Below are 18115 nucleotides of genomic sequence, written 5' to 3' on the forward strand. Positions count from 1 at the left end.
TTCCCGCTTTCTGAGCAGAGCTGTTAACTTATGACCTCCCAGACGCTAAGTCGCGCTTGCTGTCGGAGCACAGTCCGTCAGGCCCCTCCGCTTTTTGCAAGCCAGACTCGGGGGCTCTGCTTGGCCAGCGAGCCGCCCCTCCGCCCCGGCTCCCTCCCGCCGGTCCGTGGAGCGCGCACCGCCTCGCCACCCTTCCTACCCTCTTCCGTGGGCCTCTAGTCTGTGCTTGGCTCCGGCGACTCCGTTCTGCTAATCCTCTGGCGGTTTTCTGGGTTATTTAGGCAGGTGTAGGTGGAATCTAAGTGATCAGCAGGACGCGCGGTGAGCCCAGCGTCCTCCTACACCGCCATCTTCCTCAAATTCTCTTTAATTTATTTTTCATCTGATAAGTGAGCATTGTTCATATACTGTTCAGCCATTAGTGGCAGTGACTTATGTGTCCACATCCTTTACCTGATTTTTCTATTAATTTTTGTTTTGCTTACATACTTATAAAACTCTGTGCGTATTTTATTTTATTTATTATTTTTATTCTTATTTATTTATTTATTATTATTTTTTTTATTTTTTTTTCAACGTTTTTTATTTATTTTTGGGACAGAGAGAGACAGAGCATGAACGGGGGAGGGGCAGAGAGAGAGAGGGAGACACAGAATCAGTAACAGGCTCCAGGCTCCAAGTCATCAGCCCAGAGCCTGACGCGGGGCTCGAACTCACGGACCGCGAGATCGTGACCTGGCTGAAGTCGGATGCTTAACCGACTGCGCCACCCAGGCGCCCCAGTCTTATTTATTTATTTTTATTTAAGTAATCTCTCTACCCAATGTGGGCTCAAACACATGACCCCAACATCAAGAGTCGCATGGACCGAGCCAGCTTGGTTCCCCTCTGCATATTTTAAATACTAGAGCCTCTTGATGGATAGATATTGCTAGTACCTTCTCTAGTCTGTTATAAAGCTTTCAATTTTAGCGTCTGCAGTCCATTACTCAATGGACATCTCTCAATTTGACCAAGGCAAAATCTCTATGTTTCTAGAAATAGAGTTTCTCCATGGATCTGATTTAGGGAACATTCTATAAGATCACAAAGATGCTTCTTTTATTTGGTTTTATTTATTTATTTTTTTAAAACTCAGTGCATTAGGTTTCATATTGATGTATTTAAGTCTGTGGTTTACATTGTGAAGAGTAAGAGTGGTATTAGGTTATTACAAACTGATACATTCACAACAACTGTGAAAATATGAAATACTGTGTTGCCTGTTTTATAAATATTGTCTACTTTGAATCCGCTAGTACCTCAGCACTACCCTGGCCACTCTTCTGGTGGCTCCTAGACTTCTCATGATCCCTGAAGTGTGGGTTACTGCCAACAGGGTGGGGTCCATCAATGGCAGTTACAGTGCATGGTCTGAACACCCTCTGTTTTGTTGAGAGAGGTGCTGTACCAGTTCTGCTTATAGTGTTAACTAATAATTTTTATCTTTCTTATCTTTATCTCTTTATCTTGTGTATATTTTTAACTTTCTAACTCTATATAGAGATGAGTATTTGATTCCCCACTAATTTGAGAAGTCTGCTTTATTGTATACCACATTTCATGCACACATGGCTGTATATATGATCCATCATTGTGTGTTTGTTTTCACTTACTACAGCAATCCACATTATTTGTATTACTATTGCTTTGTTGTATGTACTGTTCTATGGTTGGGTGAGTTCCCATTTGAATCTATCCAAACATATTTAGGTTTTACAAAAATTTGGTAGATTATTATTTTCTACATGTGTTTTATAATTAGCATCACTTGTGCCTTATTCATTTGGTTACGAGTAAGTCACTGGAGCCAGCGCTGATTGAGCAGGAGGGAAACTGGACTCAGCTTCTGTATGGAAGGAGTGTTAAAGAATTTATGGCCATATTAAAACCTCCATATGTGATGCTAATTTTTCTTTTTAAAATCATTTTTTTTGTTTTTTTCTAAAATTGCTTTATTTCTGACTTACTTTTGTTTCTACTCCATCCTTTTCTTAAAAAAATTTTTTTAAATGTTTTTTTATTTTTGAGATACAGAGACAAAGCACAAGCAGGTGGGGGTCGGGCAGAAGAGAGAGGGAGACACAGAATCCAAAGCAGGATCCATGCTCTGAGCTGTCAGCACAGAACCAGATGTGGGGCTAGAACCCATAACTGTAAGATCATGACCTGAGCCAAAGTCGGCGCTTAACCGACTGAGCCACCCAGGCACCCCAACCCATCCTTTTATTTTCAACTTCCAATCCCCAAAATACCACCAGCATACATCAGAATCTCAGAGTCCATTTAGGACGTCACCAAAGGTGGTATGTGACCGTCACTCAACCTTTAGAATGGACTGTTTTCCTCTGATACCATAATATATCCAGAAGGTTTTTTTTTTTTTAACACCTGATTTGTTTCTTTACAATACTTTCAACTTCAGTCTTACATTTTAAAAAGTTTTGAGCAGTTATTCGTGTCACTTTCTTTTTTTTTTTTAAATTTTTTTTTTTCAACGTTTATTTATTTTTGGGACAGAGAGAGACAGAGCATGAACGGGGGAGGGGCAGAGAGAGAGGGAGACACAGAATCGGAAACAGGCTCCAGGCTCTGAGCCATCAGCCCAGAGCCCGACGCGGGGCTCGAACTCACGGACCGCGAGATCGTGACCTGGCCGAAGCCGGCCGCTTAACCGACTGCGCCACCCAGGCGCCCCTCGTGTCACTTTCTTTAAGTATGTTCCTGTTGTATTTATTTATCTCCTCATGCGATTCTTATTAGACCAAATTATATTGTGACATGCTCTCATATCATCTCTCAGCCATTTTCTTCTTCTTTCTGTGTCTTCTGAACTTTATGTAACAGGACTACAAATGTCCTTGGTCTGATCCAACTCATTAACATGCACTCAGCTTTATTTATTCTGCTATTCAGCTCATCCCCTGACTGCTTTATAGCAACTGCTTTATTTTTTAAAACAATTAGTTTTTTTCTTATAACTGAATATCCAACTTCATATTTCCAGTATCTTTCATTAAGTCTCTGGGGACATTTTATCACTCCTCTCAAAGTAGGATATTTTGGTTTGATAACTTTTACTATTATATTCTTTTTTCTATTTCATTGATCCTGTTATATTGTTTGTTTCTTTTCCTTATTTTGGGTTAAATTTATTCTTCTTTATGTTGTTGTTTTTAGTGGTTGAATTTGGTCATTGTTTGCAGGTGTAGTGTTTCAAAAATAAGAATTTCATGCTACATATGTGTGTCCAGTAGAATTGACTCATGAACAAATGGATTTGAAGTGTGGGGATGTCCTTTATGGGGATTTTTTTTTCAATAAATGAAATATAACACTATAAATGTATTTTCTCTCTTTTTTATTTTGTTAACATTTTCTTTTCTCTAGCTCAGTTTATTGTAAGAATAGAGTATATTATACATAACATACAAAATGTGAGTTGGTTGATTGATTAGGTTATTGGCAAGTCTTCCAGTCACAATAGGCTATTAGTTGATAATATTAGTTGATATTAGTTAATCTTAGTTGATAAGTTTTTGGAGAGTCAGAATTTATACCTGAATGTTTTACTATGTGGAGGATGGACACCTCTAACCCTGACAGTGTTCAAGGGTCAGCGTTATTGCATTAGTGGCATTTTAAAAATTTCACACGTTGTAGTTTAATTATTTTTTAGTTCAAAATTCTTTTGCCTCTTTATTTGGATTTCTTTCTCTCGTGGATTATTTAGAAGTGTCTTTTTAAGTTTTCAAATATTTTGGTCTTATTTTAGAGATCACTTCATGTTGATATCTAATTTCATTCCACTATAGTCAGAAAATATATGCTGCATGAATTCTTTTACGTGTACTGGAATTCGTATGATGGCCCAGAATATGACCTATTTTGGTAAATGTTCAGTGTGTTTGAAATATTGTATATTCTGCTGTTGTGTTTGGCTTTGAAACTCATCTTTTCTGGTATTACAATATTCATTCCAGTTTTCTTTCTTTTTTTAATTTTTAGTTTTAATTCCAGTATTGTTAACATACGGTGTTGTATTAGCGTCAGGTGTACATACAGTGATTCAGCAATTTTACACATTGCTCAGTGCTCATTTTGATAAGTGTACTCTTTAAATTTTAAAATCTTTATTTTATGTTTTTATTTTTTTTATTTATTTATTTTGAGAGGGAGTGAGCGCGCGCGCGCGCGAGAGAGAGCTTGAAGTGCACAAGTGCATGAGTGGGGGGAAGGGCAGAGAGAGAGGGACTGAAAGCAGTCCTAAACAGGCTCCCATGGTCAGTGTGGAGCCCGATGTAGGGTCAGACTCAGGAATCCTGAGATCATGACCTGAGCCAAAATCAAGAGTGGGCTGCTTACATGACTGAGCCACCCAGGTACCTTGGGATAAATGTACTCTTAGTCCCCATCACCTCTTTCACCCATCCCCCCCTCCCCCAACGCCCCTCTGGTAACCATCAGTTTGTTTTCTATAGTTCAGAGTCTGTTTCTTGGTTTGTTTCTTTTTTCTTTTGATTGGTGTTGTTATTAGTGCTGTATATTTTCCCATCCTTTCACTTTTAACATGTTTGTTTTTGTATGAGGTGCATTTAATGTGAGCAGTGCTTAAATGAGTTGTTTTTTCTCCTTGGTCTGACTATTTCTGCCTTTTAATTCGGTATTTAGTTCATTTACACTTATTTTGAATCATGGGTGTGGTTGGGTTCAAATGTATCGTTTTGGCTTTCTCTTTTTCTTTTCTCCTCTTTTTCTCTTTTTTTTTTTTTGGATTATTCTTTAAAACATTTCATTCTATCTTCTTTTCTTATGAGTTTTAACTATTTTGGAGGCTTGCTTTAGAGACTTAGAGATTAGATTGATTTAGAGATTTAGAGATTATAGTTCACATCTCTAATTACAGTCTATCTTCAAGGGATAATATATTATTTTGTGTATTATGTAATAACTTAACAGTGATCTAATTCCTTCCTGGCTTATGCTATTATTTTCACACATTGTACTTTTTTGTATGTTATAAATTAAATACTTCATTGTTATTATTTTTGCAACAAGCAAGTAAAGGCATTTAAGTAATAAAATAACCTTATATATTTACCCATGTAGTAACAAATTCTAATGCTTTTCATTCCTTTGTTTAGATCTATATTTACATCTGATAATATTTTCCTTCTGGATAAAGAAACTTTACAAATGTTGGTAGTGTGAGCCTGCTATAGAAAAATTATTCTGTTTTTTTTTTTTGTTTAAAAAAAGCATTTATCTGTTTTAAGAGTATTACTGAGAGATACAGAATTCTATCTTAACAAGATTTTTCTTTCAGTTTTAAGATACTGCTCTATTGTCTTCTTACTTGCATTGTTTCTGATAAGATCTGCTGTCATCCTAAATTTAGACAATTGTGATGTGTCTTTTTAAAAAATGTTTATCTGTTTTTGAGAGACCGAGAGAGAGAGAGAGAGAGAGAGAGAGAGAGAGAGGAGAGAGAGAGCATGAGAGGGAGTGGGACGGGGGCAGAGAGAGAGGGAAACAGAGGATCTCAAGCAGGCTATGGGCTGATAGCAAAGAGCCAGATGCAGGGCTTTAACCCATGAATGGCAATAGAACTGAGCCCACGCTTAACCAACCAAGCCACCCAGGCACCAGTGTGATGTGTCTTTTGATCTGGATTTACATTTTTTTCCTTTATCATTTCTTCTGAGCAGTTTGATTATGATGTACCCCTAGTAAAGTTATATTCATTTTTCTTATTTTTGGGTTTCATTGAGCTTCTTGGAACTCTGGGTTTATAATTTTTACCAGATTTGGAAACTTGCAGCCATAATTTTTTCAAATATATTTTATGTCCTCTCTTTTGTTAAGATGGTGCCTTGAAACTACAAAAATATCTTTATGTATACTGACAGAACAATGATACATACGTAAGAATTATTTCTCTACCCGTTGTTCTAACTTTTCATTGATAAACCCTTACATTTTATAATGGGACCACATGGGCCCATACATTTTGTAATGCATTTTACACACTAAGTTGTTAATATACACAGGGGCCCCATACTTCTACAGGTAACCTTGAATAAAGTTGACTGTAGCTTCTTAATTGATCACAATCTATTTTGAAGTGCTTTCTTCTGGGATTCTCTTATATTTTCTTCTCATCCACTGACCACTACTTCATGTTTTCTCCATGTTAATCTCTTGATACCAGAAGGTAAGGATGATATGGGGTCTTTTTGTTGTGCTTTCTTATGTTCTTATTCTATATTCTTTCCTTTGGCCATTCCATCTACTCCCATGGCTTCAATGAGGATCTGTGGTCTATCCCAAGTGCACATCTTTATTTCTTCCAAGGGTACATCTTACTTGAGTATGAAACCTATAAGTCCAAGTATTTATTATACACTTCCACTTGAATATCCCATGTGTATTCAAATTCAAAGTTCCTAAAAATATACTTTTGCTCTTAAGGCTAAGCCCCTACCTGCCCTATGGAGATGTTCCATACAATGCTCAGATCATGGAATGTGGCATGAAATAGGGTCTCCCTCACACTTGATACCTAATACAAAAACTCATATAGAAAACAGACCATATCTGAATTATATTCCTAGGAACTAGCCTACATTCAATTATTTCTCCAACATTTATTAAACCATCAATTCACAAATATCATGGGTCTATACCATATGCCAAACACTGTTTGGGCTGGAGATACATCAGGCAAAAATTCTTGCCCTGGTGCTCCTTAAACGTTAGTGAATGTAGGCTGACTAAACAAGTTGATGAACTTTTATGGTCATTAGATAGTGATAAATTCTGTGCAGAACAGGGAAGCAGAGAAGATGTTGGGACATATTCTGTGCTTTAGGGGAATACTGTTAGGTATTAAACACTGTGGTCATAGAGACCCATTGGACCTGAGGGAAGGAGCTATGTAGACAGAGGAACAATAAGCAAATAGTTCCAGAGACGGAACTGTGGTTCATGTTTTTGAGAAGCTGTTAGGGAGGCAGTTCTGACCAAAGGACTTGAGGACAAAGTCAGGTAGGGAAAGGAGGGCCATATCCTTAGTCTCTTCAGAAAACCATGATTGGTAAGAAGTGTGATGTGACTGTGGGTAAAGGGAAACCATATAGTTTTTATCATCAGGCATGCCCCAATGAGAAGATTAGGACTATTTCTATCTCCCTGTCCCTGCCTTCTGATTGTAGTTTTGAGAAGAGCCAGGCAAGAGCATGATTACTTTCTGTTCTCTCTTGCCCTCCTCAGTAATTTCCTAATCCCCTCTTTAATCTCCTGAGTTCGTACCCCATAGACAATGGGGTTGAGAGCTGCAGGAATTACATGGTGTAACACATTAAGTAAGACAGGGATATCAGGGGAAATTTTTTTCTTGGCAATGTGGGTAAAAACAAAAACTAGCAGGATGGTGCTGAAGAAGAGAATGAGGATGAAGTGAGAGCCACAAGTGCTCAGAGCTTTGGCAGCTGCCCCTTTTGTCTTAAGTCTAAGAACGGCTCGTAGGATGATGGTATAGGAGAAGATGATGAGGGTCAGGTCAGAGCCCAGAAGAGTCCAGGCCACAGTTAACTGGAAAATTCTGTTAAGGGCAATATTATCACAGGAGAGCTTGGACACAGAGAGATTGGCACAGATACAATTATCAATTATATTTTTTCCACAATAATGGAGCCGGGCAGAGAGGATGGGAATGAATATAGTAAGAAGTGCATTTCTGGCCAAAGTAAAAATGACAGCTTTGGCTACGAAATGGTCAGTGATGATGGATGGGTACCTCAGTGGATGGCAGATGGCTACATAGCGGTCATAGGCCATGACCATGAATGTGCAGGACTCCATGCCAAGGAAGCAATTCATGATGTACATCTGGAGGAAGCAGGCATAGAAGCTGATGGACTTGAGGTCAAACCAGAAGATGGCCAGGACCTTGGGGATGACAGTGAGGCAGAGCACGATATCCAATAGTGACAGGAAACTGAGCAGGTAATACATGGGTTCATGCAGAGAGGCTTCCAGCCAGATGGTGATCAGGAGAACACTATTGGCTCCCATGGCCAGGAGAAAGAGGAGGCTGAGGGGCAGGGACAACCAGAGCTTCCAGCTGGGGGACCTGACAAAACAATTCAGGAGGAAGTCTGAAATCTCAAAGGAGATGGTGCCATTTTGATGTGCTGTCATATTTTGTCATATATTTCTATAGCTTTCTTTTAGTGACCTATAAAATTAGGATAAAAATTAGCTACTGACTTAAGACACATGAATTTAGAACAATTTGCTTCATCTAGGTGAAACTTGTGATTCCTAGCAGGTCATAGAGATCATTTTGATATCATCTGTACATCCTTCGTGGTATGTTACTCAGAAAATTCTAGCACTAAATAATAGATGACTGTGATAATATGGTTCATTTATACGTGTTTGATTTTTTCTTAAAAAAATTTTTTTTAATGTCTATTTTGGAGACAGAGAGAGCATGAGAAAGGGAGAGGCAGAGAGAGAGGGAGACACAGTATCCAAAGCAGGCTCCAGGCTCTGAGCCATCAGCACAGACCCCAATACAGGGCTCGAACCCAACCGACTGAGCCACCCAGGCACCCCTGATTTTCTTTTAAATAGAAAGTCATTTGTTTGCAGAAACATAAAGAAAGGGAAAATTGCTTAGGAAGTCATTTGTTTTAGCTGAGTGTCTAAATTTGTACTTGTAAGTATCTTCCTTATTTTTTTTTGACCGCATAGACTATCATATGACATATAAATACACAATATGCCCTGATTAAGTAGCAAAACCTGAGCCAAGTAAGGTCTCAGATACTGTCTCTCATGCACCCCCATGCATATGTAATCCTTGGGCAGGTTTCCAGAAATCTGGAATAATTCTTTTGCACTTACACTCTGACTCCTGCTTCCACTTCTCTGAGTATAATTTTCTTCTTAGTTTCTTTTTTTTATTTATTTTTTTTATTTTATTTTTTAAATTTTTTTTTTTTTTTCAACGTTTATTTATTTTTGGGACAGAGAGAGACAGAGCATGAATGGGGGAGGGGTAGAGAGAGAGGGAGACATAGAATCGGAAACAGGCTCCAGGCTCTGAGCCATCAGCCCAGAGCCTGACGCGGGGCTCGAACTCACAGACCGCGAGATCGTGACCTGGCTGAAGCCGGACGCTTAACCGACTGCGCCACCCAGGCGCCCCTCTTCTTAGTTTCTTTTCATGTTGTGTCTATTATTGTTGTTTTCTATTATTATTATTATTAATTTTTATTGTAGGGACCACCGAACTCCAGTGACTCTCACAGAACTTTAAACATCTCTCCTAAGCATTGTTTAGGACATTATTGTGTGCATTCAGTGACAGATACCTCAGTGATCATCTGGGCATAATTCTCTGTTTTTACAGCATAGCTTTAGAGATTCTTTAGATTGAGTTTAAACTGAGGAACCACTGTCCTACTCCCACTGACCCCAGTTGTGGTCTCTGTCTTCAACCTCTAATGTTATTTAGATTAAATTTAATTCCTCCCCCATGATTCAAGCATTTGTGGGCAGATTGTTTGCCATAAAGCCACTACATTTTAGCGTGTACAGTTGAAAACTCCGAATCATCTAAAGTAAGCGCCAGATGATGCACTCTCCAGGCTTCCTACCCCCATCCCCATTCATCTCCTATGGACAAATTCCTGCCCCTCTGCATCTCTGGCAGCATCCAGAAAAATACGTAAAAAGGCAAGAGAACAGCAAAAGGGAAGGTTCCAGAGTACAGTTTCTCACACGTGCCTCCTGATCTGAGAGAGCATGCGGTCTCTCCTATCCTGTTTTCGTACTACTTTTACAGTAGTGACTCAGGAATGGAACGGAGCACAGATCTGGACTAAAGAGAAATGTCTCCCCCCACCATGCCCAGTGTTCTGCCTACTCCTGGTATAGCTGCCCCTCAGGCACCCTCTATCCAGACTCACTTACAGAGGATGTGAGCAGGGGTCTGGCTCCACTGATATTGGAGTTCCGGCTAGTTCCTGAAATAGCTGGGTGTAGTTATAACTCCAGAGCATCAGGGACTTTGCCCTCAGGGAACTTCTCCATCCCCATTTCCCTGTGCTTAAAAGGCCCTCCTGGGAGACAAGCAGGCAGGTAGGAGAAGAAACTGTTTTTCTTTCTCTCTAAAAGGAAGGAGCTCTGGTAATCCAGCCCAACATTGACTGCATCCTGTAGGCAGTTAGTCTCCTGGGACTCGGGGTCTTATATCCATCCATCCATCCATCCATCCATCCATCCATCCATCCATCCACGTTCACACTCGTTTGCACAGGCACACTGGTGTCCTCCATGGGTCTAATAATCTCACTCAGAAGTTCCAATGGGCTTCCTGCAGCCCATTGTCAGATAGGTGCCTCCCAAACCATGCTATTAAATGGACTGATGTAAATTTATAATGACTTTCATCACGGCGTTATAATGATAAGAATGCAAGAGTAACTTGGAAAAAATATTCCTAAGAAAATGCAATGTGTTTTTAAAAGAGAGAGTCCTATCATGATTTTTGCTGTAATGGAAGATTTTTCAAATGGGATGTGTATACAACTGTATACTAGGAAACAGGAGTCGTTTCTATTTCATTTTGAGCCTCATGTGAATTATTCCCATCCTCAAATTATGGGAGCAAGCATCATCAGTTTGTTTTTTCTTTCTTACGTTTCAGTTTAAAAACTTGATTGTAGTTGACACACAACGTTGCGTTAGTTTCAGGTGTACAACATGGTGATTCGACAAGTGTATACAGTTAGGTTATACTGCACTCACCACAGGTATAGCTACCATCCGTCACCATATAACACAAGTACAGTAGCATTGACCGTGTTCCCTGGGCTGTGCTGTCAGCATCAGTTTCTTTAAAGGCCTTCTCTTGCTTTATTTTTATTTCCCTGTCTCCTGCATATCTCAACCTCACCCAATATCTTCTCTTTAGAAAAGTGATAGGTACAGTGTGATTAAAATATGCAATAATTAGAATTATTCTTAAGTATGCTTATATGGCTACATGTTCACCTATGGGAGAATGATTTGGACTGAATTTTATAAATAATATTGGATCATATGTCTGGTAATAAATCTGTTATTCTTTGTTTTCACTCAACAGTAAATCATGAACAACTGTCCCTGTTGCTCTTGTAAGTCCACTTCATTCTTTTTGATTTCGGTTTAATTGCAATTATGTGCCTTTTCTTTTTTTTTTTTTTTTTAAGTAATCTATACCCAAATGACCTATAATTAATTCTTAACCAAAAAATACTGTTATGTCAAATTCCTTGTATACTTCTATTATAATCCTAAAATAGGTAATGTGTAGGAGTGTGATTTTTTTTTTAGTTATAACATGTAAAAATATTTAATTTCACTAGGAATATCAAATTTGTCGACCAAAATATTTACAAAATCTCACTATAAATTCCTAATGTGTATTTATTTTTCATATTCCATATACCATTTCATGCTACATTAAAAAAAGTAGGTGGATGAAAAATAGTATTTTATTATTTTTAATTCGATTTTCTCCTGATAAGTAAGCATTGTTCATATAATGTTTAGCCATTTTTGGTTTTCATGCTGTTTATTATATTTGATATCCTTCAGCTGTTTTTTCCACTCATTTTGTTTTTCATGCATATCGACAAAATCCCTGTGCATATTTTAAATATTAGAGCCTCCTGTTGGCTAGATATTGCTAGTATCTCCTCTAATCTGTTATAAAGCTTTCAATTTGTGTCTGTGGTTCATTATTCAATGCACATTTTTCAATTTGACCAAGTCAAAATCTCTTCTTTTCTATGAATAGATATTCTCTAGATCACAAAGGTACTTTTGTTTACATGTTTTTGTTTGTGTAATATTTTCAAAACATGCATTATGGTTCATACTGATGTATATAAACCTGGTTGTGGTTTATTTTGTCAAGAGTAAGGAGTGGTATGAAGTTAGTATGCCCTGATATGTACACAGCAGTGCAAATATCAAATACTATCTTGCTATTTTTGTAACTATCCTCTACTTTGAGACCCCTAGCACCTCAACGCTACCCTGGGCACTCTCATGGTGTCTCTTAGACCTCCCCATGATCCATGAGGTGTGGGGTACTGCCAGCAGAGTGGGGCCATCCGTGCCTGGTTCCAGAGGAGGGTCTGACTCTTTTCTGTTTTGTTGGTGGAGGTTACTAAGTATTTTGAATACCCTTTTAATTTAATGTGTTGAATAACTTTGTTTCTTCATACACAGATAAATAATTTATCCTTTTTTTCACTAATTTGAGCTGGCAGCTTTATTATATACCAAGTTTCATGCACGCATAGCTGTGTTTCTGTTTCATCATTGGTGTCTTTGACTTCCCTTACAACAATCCCACATTATTTTTATTACTATTGCTTGTAGTTTACTGTTATAAGGCAGGTTGAGTTTCATTTGAAATGGATCCAAATGTGATACTTTAAAACATTTTTTAAATATATTTTTTAATATTTAGATTTTTATTTTCTATGTGTATTTTATAATCACATTTTAATCATCTCTTTATTTTAAATAAAGAGATAAATTTTAATCACATTTATAATCATCTCTTGTGCCATAATGTTAGTTATGAGTGAGTCCCTGGAGCCAGTCCAGATTAAGCAGGACTTCCTACGGGAGGAGTGCAAAAGAATGTGTGGCCATCATAAGATCTCCAGACCTAGTTTTTTTTCTCCAGACCTTAATTTTTATCTTTCATGACTTAAGTCCAGCCATCTGACCTGTGGACTCTTGTCTGTTGGGAGATTTTTGATTACTGATTCAATTTCCTTTCTGGTCATGGGTCTGTTCAAATTTTCTATTTCTTCCTGTTTCAGTTTTGTTAGTTTATATGTTTCTAGGAATTTATCCATTTCTTCCAGAGTGCCCAATTTGCTGGCATATACTTTTTTTTCTAATATTCTCTTATAATTGTATTTCTGGGGTGTATTTTGTGATCTCTCCTCTTTCATTCATAATTTTACTTACTTGGCTCCTTTCTCTTCACTTTTTGATAAGTTTGGCTAGAATGTTTATCAATTTTGTTAATTCTTTCAGAGAACCTACTCCTAGGGTTGTTTGTTTGTTTGTTTGTTTGTTTTTTGATCTGTTCTACTGTTTTTTAATTTTTTTCTGTATCATTTATGGTTGCTCCAACTGTTATAATTTCCCTTATTCTTCTGGTTTTGGGCTTTCTTTGCTATTATTTTTCCAGCCCCTTTGGCTGTAAGTTTAGGTTGTGTATTTGAGACTCTTCTTGCTTCTTGAGGTAGGCCTGTATCACTATATACTTCCCTTTATGACCACCTTTGTTACATCACAAATGTTTTGGTCTGTCGTGTTTTCATTTTCATTTGTTTCTGTGTAGTTGTTTTTTTTTTTTAATTTCTTCTTTAATATCCTGGTTAAACGATTTATTCTTTTATGTTTTTGTTTTTTAATTTATATTTGAGACAGAGAGAGAGAAAGAGCATGAGCAGGGGTGGAGCAGAGAGATAAAGACAGAATCTGAAGTAGGCTCTAGGCTTTGATTGTCAGCACAGAGCCCCACGTGGGGCTCACAGTCACTAGCAGTGAGTTCATGACCTGAGGTAAAGTCGGACACTTAACCAACTCTTCAACCAAGGTGCTCTAATCCATTTATTCTTTTTTTATTAGTTTCCATTTTTATTTTTTTATTTTTTAAATTTATATCCAAGTTAGTTAGCATATAGTGCAACAATGATTTCAGGAGTAGATTTCTTTTAAATTTTTTTTTTTCAACGTTTATTTATTTTTGGGACAGAGAGAGACAGAGCATGAACGGGCGAGGGGCAGAGAGAGAGGGAGACACAGAATCGGAAACAGGCTCCAGGCTCTGAGCCATCAGCCCAGAGCCCAACGCGGGGCTCGAACTCACGGACCGCGAGATCGTGACCTGGCTGAAGTCGGACGCTTAACTGACTGCGCCACCCAGGCGCCCCTCAGGAGTAGATTTCTTAATGCCCCTAACCCATTTAGCCCATCCCCCCCTCCCACAACACCTCCAGTAACCCTCTGTTTGTTCTCCATATGTAAGAGTCTTTTATGTTTTGTCCCCCTCCCTGTTTTTATGTTATTTTTGCTTCCCTTCCCTTGTGTTCATCTGATATGTGTCTTAAAGTCCTCATATGAGTGAGTCATGTGATATTTGTCTTTCTCTGACTGACTGATTTCACTTAGTATAATACCCTCTAGTTCCATCCACGTAGTTGCAAATGGCAAGATTTCATTCTTTTTGAATGTATATATTACCTCACATCTTCTTTACCCATCCATCCATCGATGGACTTTTGGGCTCTTTCCATACTTTGGCTCTTGTTGATACTGCTGCTATAAACATGGGGTTGCATGTGTCCCTTCGACACAGTACACCTGTATCCTGTGGATAAATGCCTAGTAGTGCAATTGCTGGGTGGTAGGGTAGTTCTATTTTTAGTTTTTTGAGGACACTCCATACTATTTTCCAGAGTGGCTGCACCAGATTGCATTGCCACCAACAATGCAAAAAAGATCCTCTTTCTCTGCATCTTTGCCAACATCTGTTGTTGCCTGAATTGTTAATGTTAGCCATTCTGACAGGTATAAGGTGGTATCTCATGGTGGTTTTGATTTGTATTTCCCTGATGATGAGTGATATTGAGCATTTTTCATGTGTCGGTTGGCCATCTGGATGTCTTTCTTGCAGAAGTGTCTATTCATGTCTTTTGCCCATTTCTTCACTGGATGATTTGTTTTTTGGGTGTTGAGTTTCATAAGTTCTTTATAGATTTTGGATATTACTTTTTTTTTTTTAATTTTTTTTTCAACGTTTATTTATTTTTGGGACAGAGAGAGACAGAGCATGAACGGGGGAGGGGCAGAGAGAGAGGGAGACACAGAATCGGAAACAGGCTCCAGGCTCTGAGCCATCAGCCCAGAGCCCGACGCGGGGCTCGAACTCACGGACCGCGAGATCGTGACCTGGCTGAAGTCGGACGCTTAACTGACTGCGCCACCCAGGCGCCCCTGGATATTACTTTTATCTGATATGTTGTTTGCAAATATCTTCTCCCATTCTGTCAGTTGCCTTTTAGTTTTGCTGATTGTTTCCTTCGCTGTGCAGAAGCTTTTTATTTTGATGAAGTCCCAATAGTTCATTTTTGCTTTTGTTTCCCTTGCCTTCAGAGATGTGTTGAGTAAGAAGTTGCTGCGGCCAAGGTCAAAGAGGTTTTTGGCTGCTTTCTCCTCGAGGATCTTGATGGCTTCCTGTCTTACATTGAGGTCTTTCATCCATTTTGAGTTTATTTTTGTGTATGGTGTAAGAAAGGGTCCAGGTTCATTCTTCTGCATGTCGCTGTCCAGTTTTCCCACTTGCTGAAGAGACTGTCTTTATTCCATTGGATATTCTTTTCTGCTTTGTCAAAGATTAGTTGGCCATACGTTTGTGGGTCCATTTCTGGGTTCTCTATTCTGTTCCATTGATCTGAATGTCTGTTCTTGTGCCAGTACCATACTTTCTTGATGATTAAAGCTTTGTAGTATAGCTTGAAGTCTGGGATTGTGATGCCTCCTGCTTTGGTTTTCTTTTTCAAGATTGCTTTGACTATTCGGGGTCTTTTCTGGTTCCATACAAATTTTAGCGTTATTTTTCTAGCTCTGTGAAGAATGCTGGTGTTATTTTGATAGGGGTTGCATTGAATATGTAGATTGCTTTGGGTAGTACTGACATTTTAACAATGTGTGTTCTTACTATCCAGGAGCATGGAATCTTTTTCCATTTCTTTGTGTCTTCTTCAGTGTCTGTCATAAGCTTTCTATAGTTCTGTGTATAGATTTTTCACATCCTTGGTTAGATTTATTCCTAGGTATTTTATGGTTTTTTGGTGCAATTGTAAATGGGATCGATTACTTGATTTCTCTTTCTGTTGCTTCATTGTTGGTATATAGGAATGCAACCGATTTCTGTGCATTGATTTTATATTCTGCAACTTTGCTGAATTCATGAATCAATTCTAGAAGTTTTTGATGGAGTCTTTTGGGTTTTCCATATAGAGTATCATGTCATCTGTGAAGAGTGAAAGTTTGACCTCCTCGTGGCCTCGTGTTGTGTGCTTGCAGAGGCTAAGACTTCCAATACTATGTTGTATAACAGTGGTGACTGTGGACATTCCTGTCTTGTTACTGACCTTAAGGGGAAAGCTCTCAGTTTTTCCCCATTGAGGATGATATTAGCATTGGGTCATTCATATATGACTTTTATGATCTTGAGGTATGATCCCTCTATCCCTACTTTCTTGAGGGTTTTTATCAAGAAAGGATGCTGTATTTTGTCAAATGCTTTCTCTGCATCTATTGAGAGGATCATATGGTTCTTGTCCTTTCTTTTACTGATGTGATGAATCATGTTAATTGTTTTGCGGATATTGAACCAGCTCTGCATCCCAGGTATAAATCCCACTTGGTCGTGGTGAATAATTTTTTTAATGTATTGTTGGGTCCGGTTGGCTAATATCTTGTTGGGGATTTTTGCATTCATGTTCATCAGGAAAATTGGTCTATAGTTCTCCTTTTTAGTGGGGCCTCTGTCTGGTTTTGGAATCAAGGTAATGCTGGCTTCCTAGAAAGAGTTTGGAAGTTTTCGTTCCATTTCTATTTTTTGGAACAGCTTCAAGAGAATAGGTGTTAATTCTTCCTTAAATATTTGGTAGAATTCCCCTGTAAAGCCTTGCCCTGGACTCTTTTGGAAGATTTTTGTTTACTACTTCAATTTCCTTATTGATTATGGGCCTGTTCAAATTTTCTATTTTTTCCTGTTTCAGTTTTGGTAGTGTGTACGTTTCTAGGAGTTTGTCCATTTCTTCCAGATTACCCATGTTATTGGCATATCATTGCTCATAATATTCTCTTATTATTGTTTTTATTTCTGTTGTGTTGGTTGTGATCTCTCCTCTTTCATTCTTGATTTTAGTTATTTGGGTCCTTTCTTTTTCTTCTTGATCAAGCTGGCTAGTGGTTTATCAATTTTGTCAATTCTTTCAAAGAACCAGCTTCTGGTTTCATTGATATGTTCTTTGGTTTCGATAGCATTGATTTCTGCTCTAATCTTTTTCCTGTCTTCTGCTGTTTTTGTGTTTTATTTGCTGATCTTTTTCCAGCTCTTTAAAGTGTAAGGTTAGGTTATGTATCTGAGACCTTTCTTCCTTCTTTAGGAAGGCCTGGATTGCTATATAGTTTCCTCTTATGACTGCCTTTGCTCATCCCAGAGGTTTTGGGTTGTGTTGTTATCATTTCCATTGGCTTGCATACACTTTTAAATTTCCTCTTTATATTCTTGGTAAGCCCATTTGTTCTTTAGTAGCATATTCTTCAGTCTCCAAGTATTTGTTACCTTTCCAAATTTTTTTTTGTGGTTGATTTCGAGTTTATAGCATTGTGGTCTGAAAATATGCATGGTATGATCTCTATCTTTTTGTACTTGCTGAGGCCTGATTTGTGTCCCAGTATATGGTCTGTTTTGGAGAACGTTCCATGTGCACTGGAGAGTAATGTGTATTCGCCTGCTTTACAATGAAATGTTCTGAATATATCTGTTAAGTCCATCTGGTCCAGTGTGTCATTCACAGCCATTATTTGCTTGTTGATTTTTTGATTAGATGATGTGTCCATTGCTGTGAGTGGTGTGTTGAAGTCTCTTACTATTGTGGTGTTACTATCGATGAGTTTCTTTATGTTTGTGATTAACTGATTAATATATTTGGGTGCTCCACATTTGGCGCATAAATATTTACAATTGTTAGGTCGTCTTGGTGGATAGACCCCTTGATTATGATATAATGCCCTTCTGCATCTCTTGATACAGTCTTTCTTTTAATGTCTAGATTGTCTGATATAAGTATGGCTACTCAGGCTTTCTTTTGTTGACGATTAGCATGATAGATGGTTCTCCATCCCCTTACATTCAATCTGAAGATGTCTTTAGGTCTAAAGTGGGTCTCTTGTAAACAGGATATATATGGAT

General features: G+C 38.2%; 2 protein-coding genes across 3 annotated transcripts in view; one reads left to right on the plus strand and one right to left on the minus strand.

The window, feature by feature from the left end:
• The window catches only part of LOC147576692 (olfactory receptor 52L1), a 455531-nt gene that overhangs the window by 250417 nt on the left and 186999 nt on the right, over positions 1-18115 (plus strand). The gene's annotated exons all lie outside the window — the stretch shown is intronic.
• LOC147576697 (olfactory receptor 56A3-like) lies at positions 7142-8241 on the minus strand. Its single transcript, XM_086678121.1, has one exon. The coding sequence runs from the start codon at positions 8239-8241 to the stop codon at positions 7282-7284; it is 960 nt and encodes a 319-aa protein (XP_086534247.1). The 3' UTR covers positions 7142-7281.

This window comes from Puma concolor, chromosome D1 (assembly GCF_028749965.1).
Source record: "Puma concolor isolate L17-30 chromosome D1, mPumCon1.1.hap2, whole genome shotgun sequence".
NCBI lineage: Eukaryota > Metazoa > Chordata > Mammalia > Carnivora > Felidae > Puma > Puma concolor.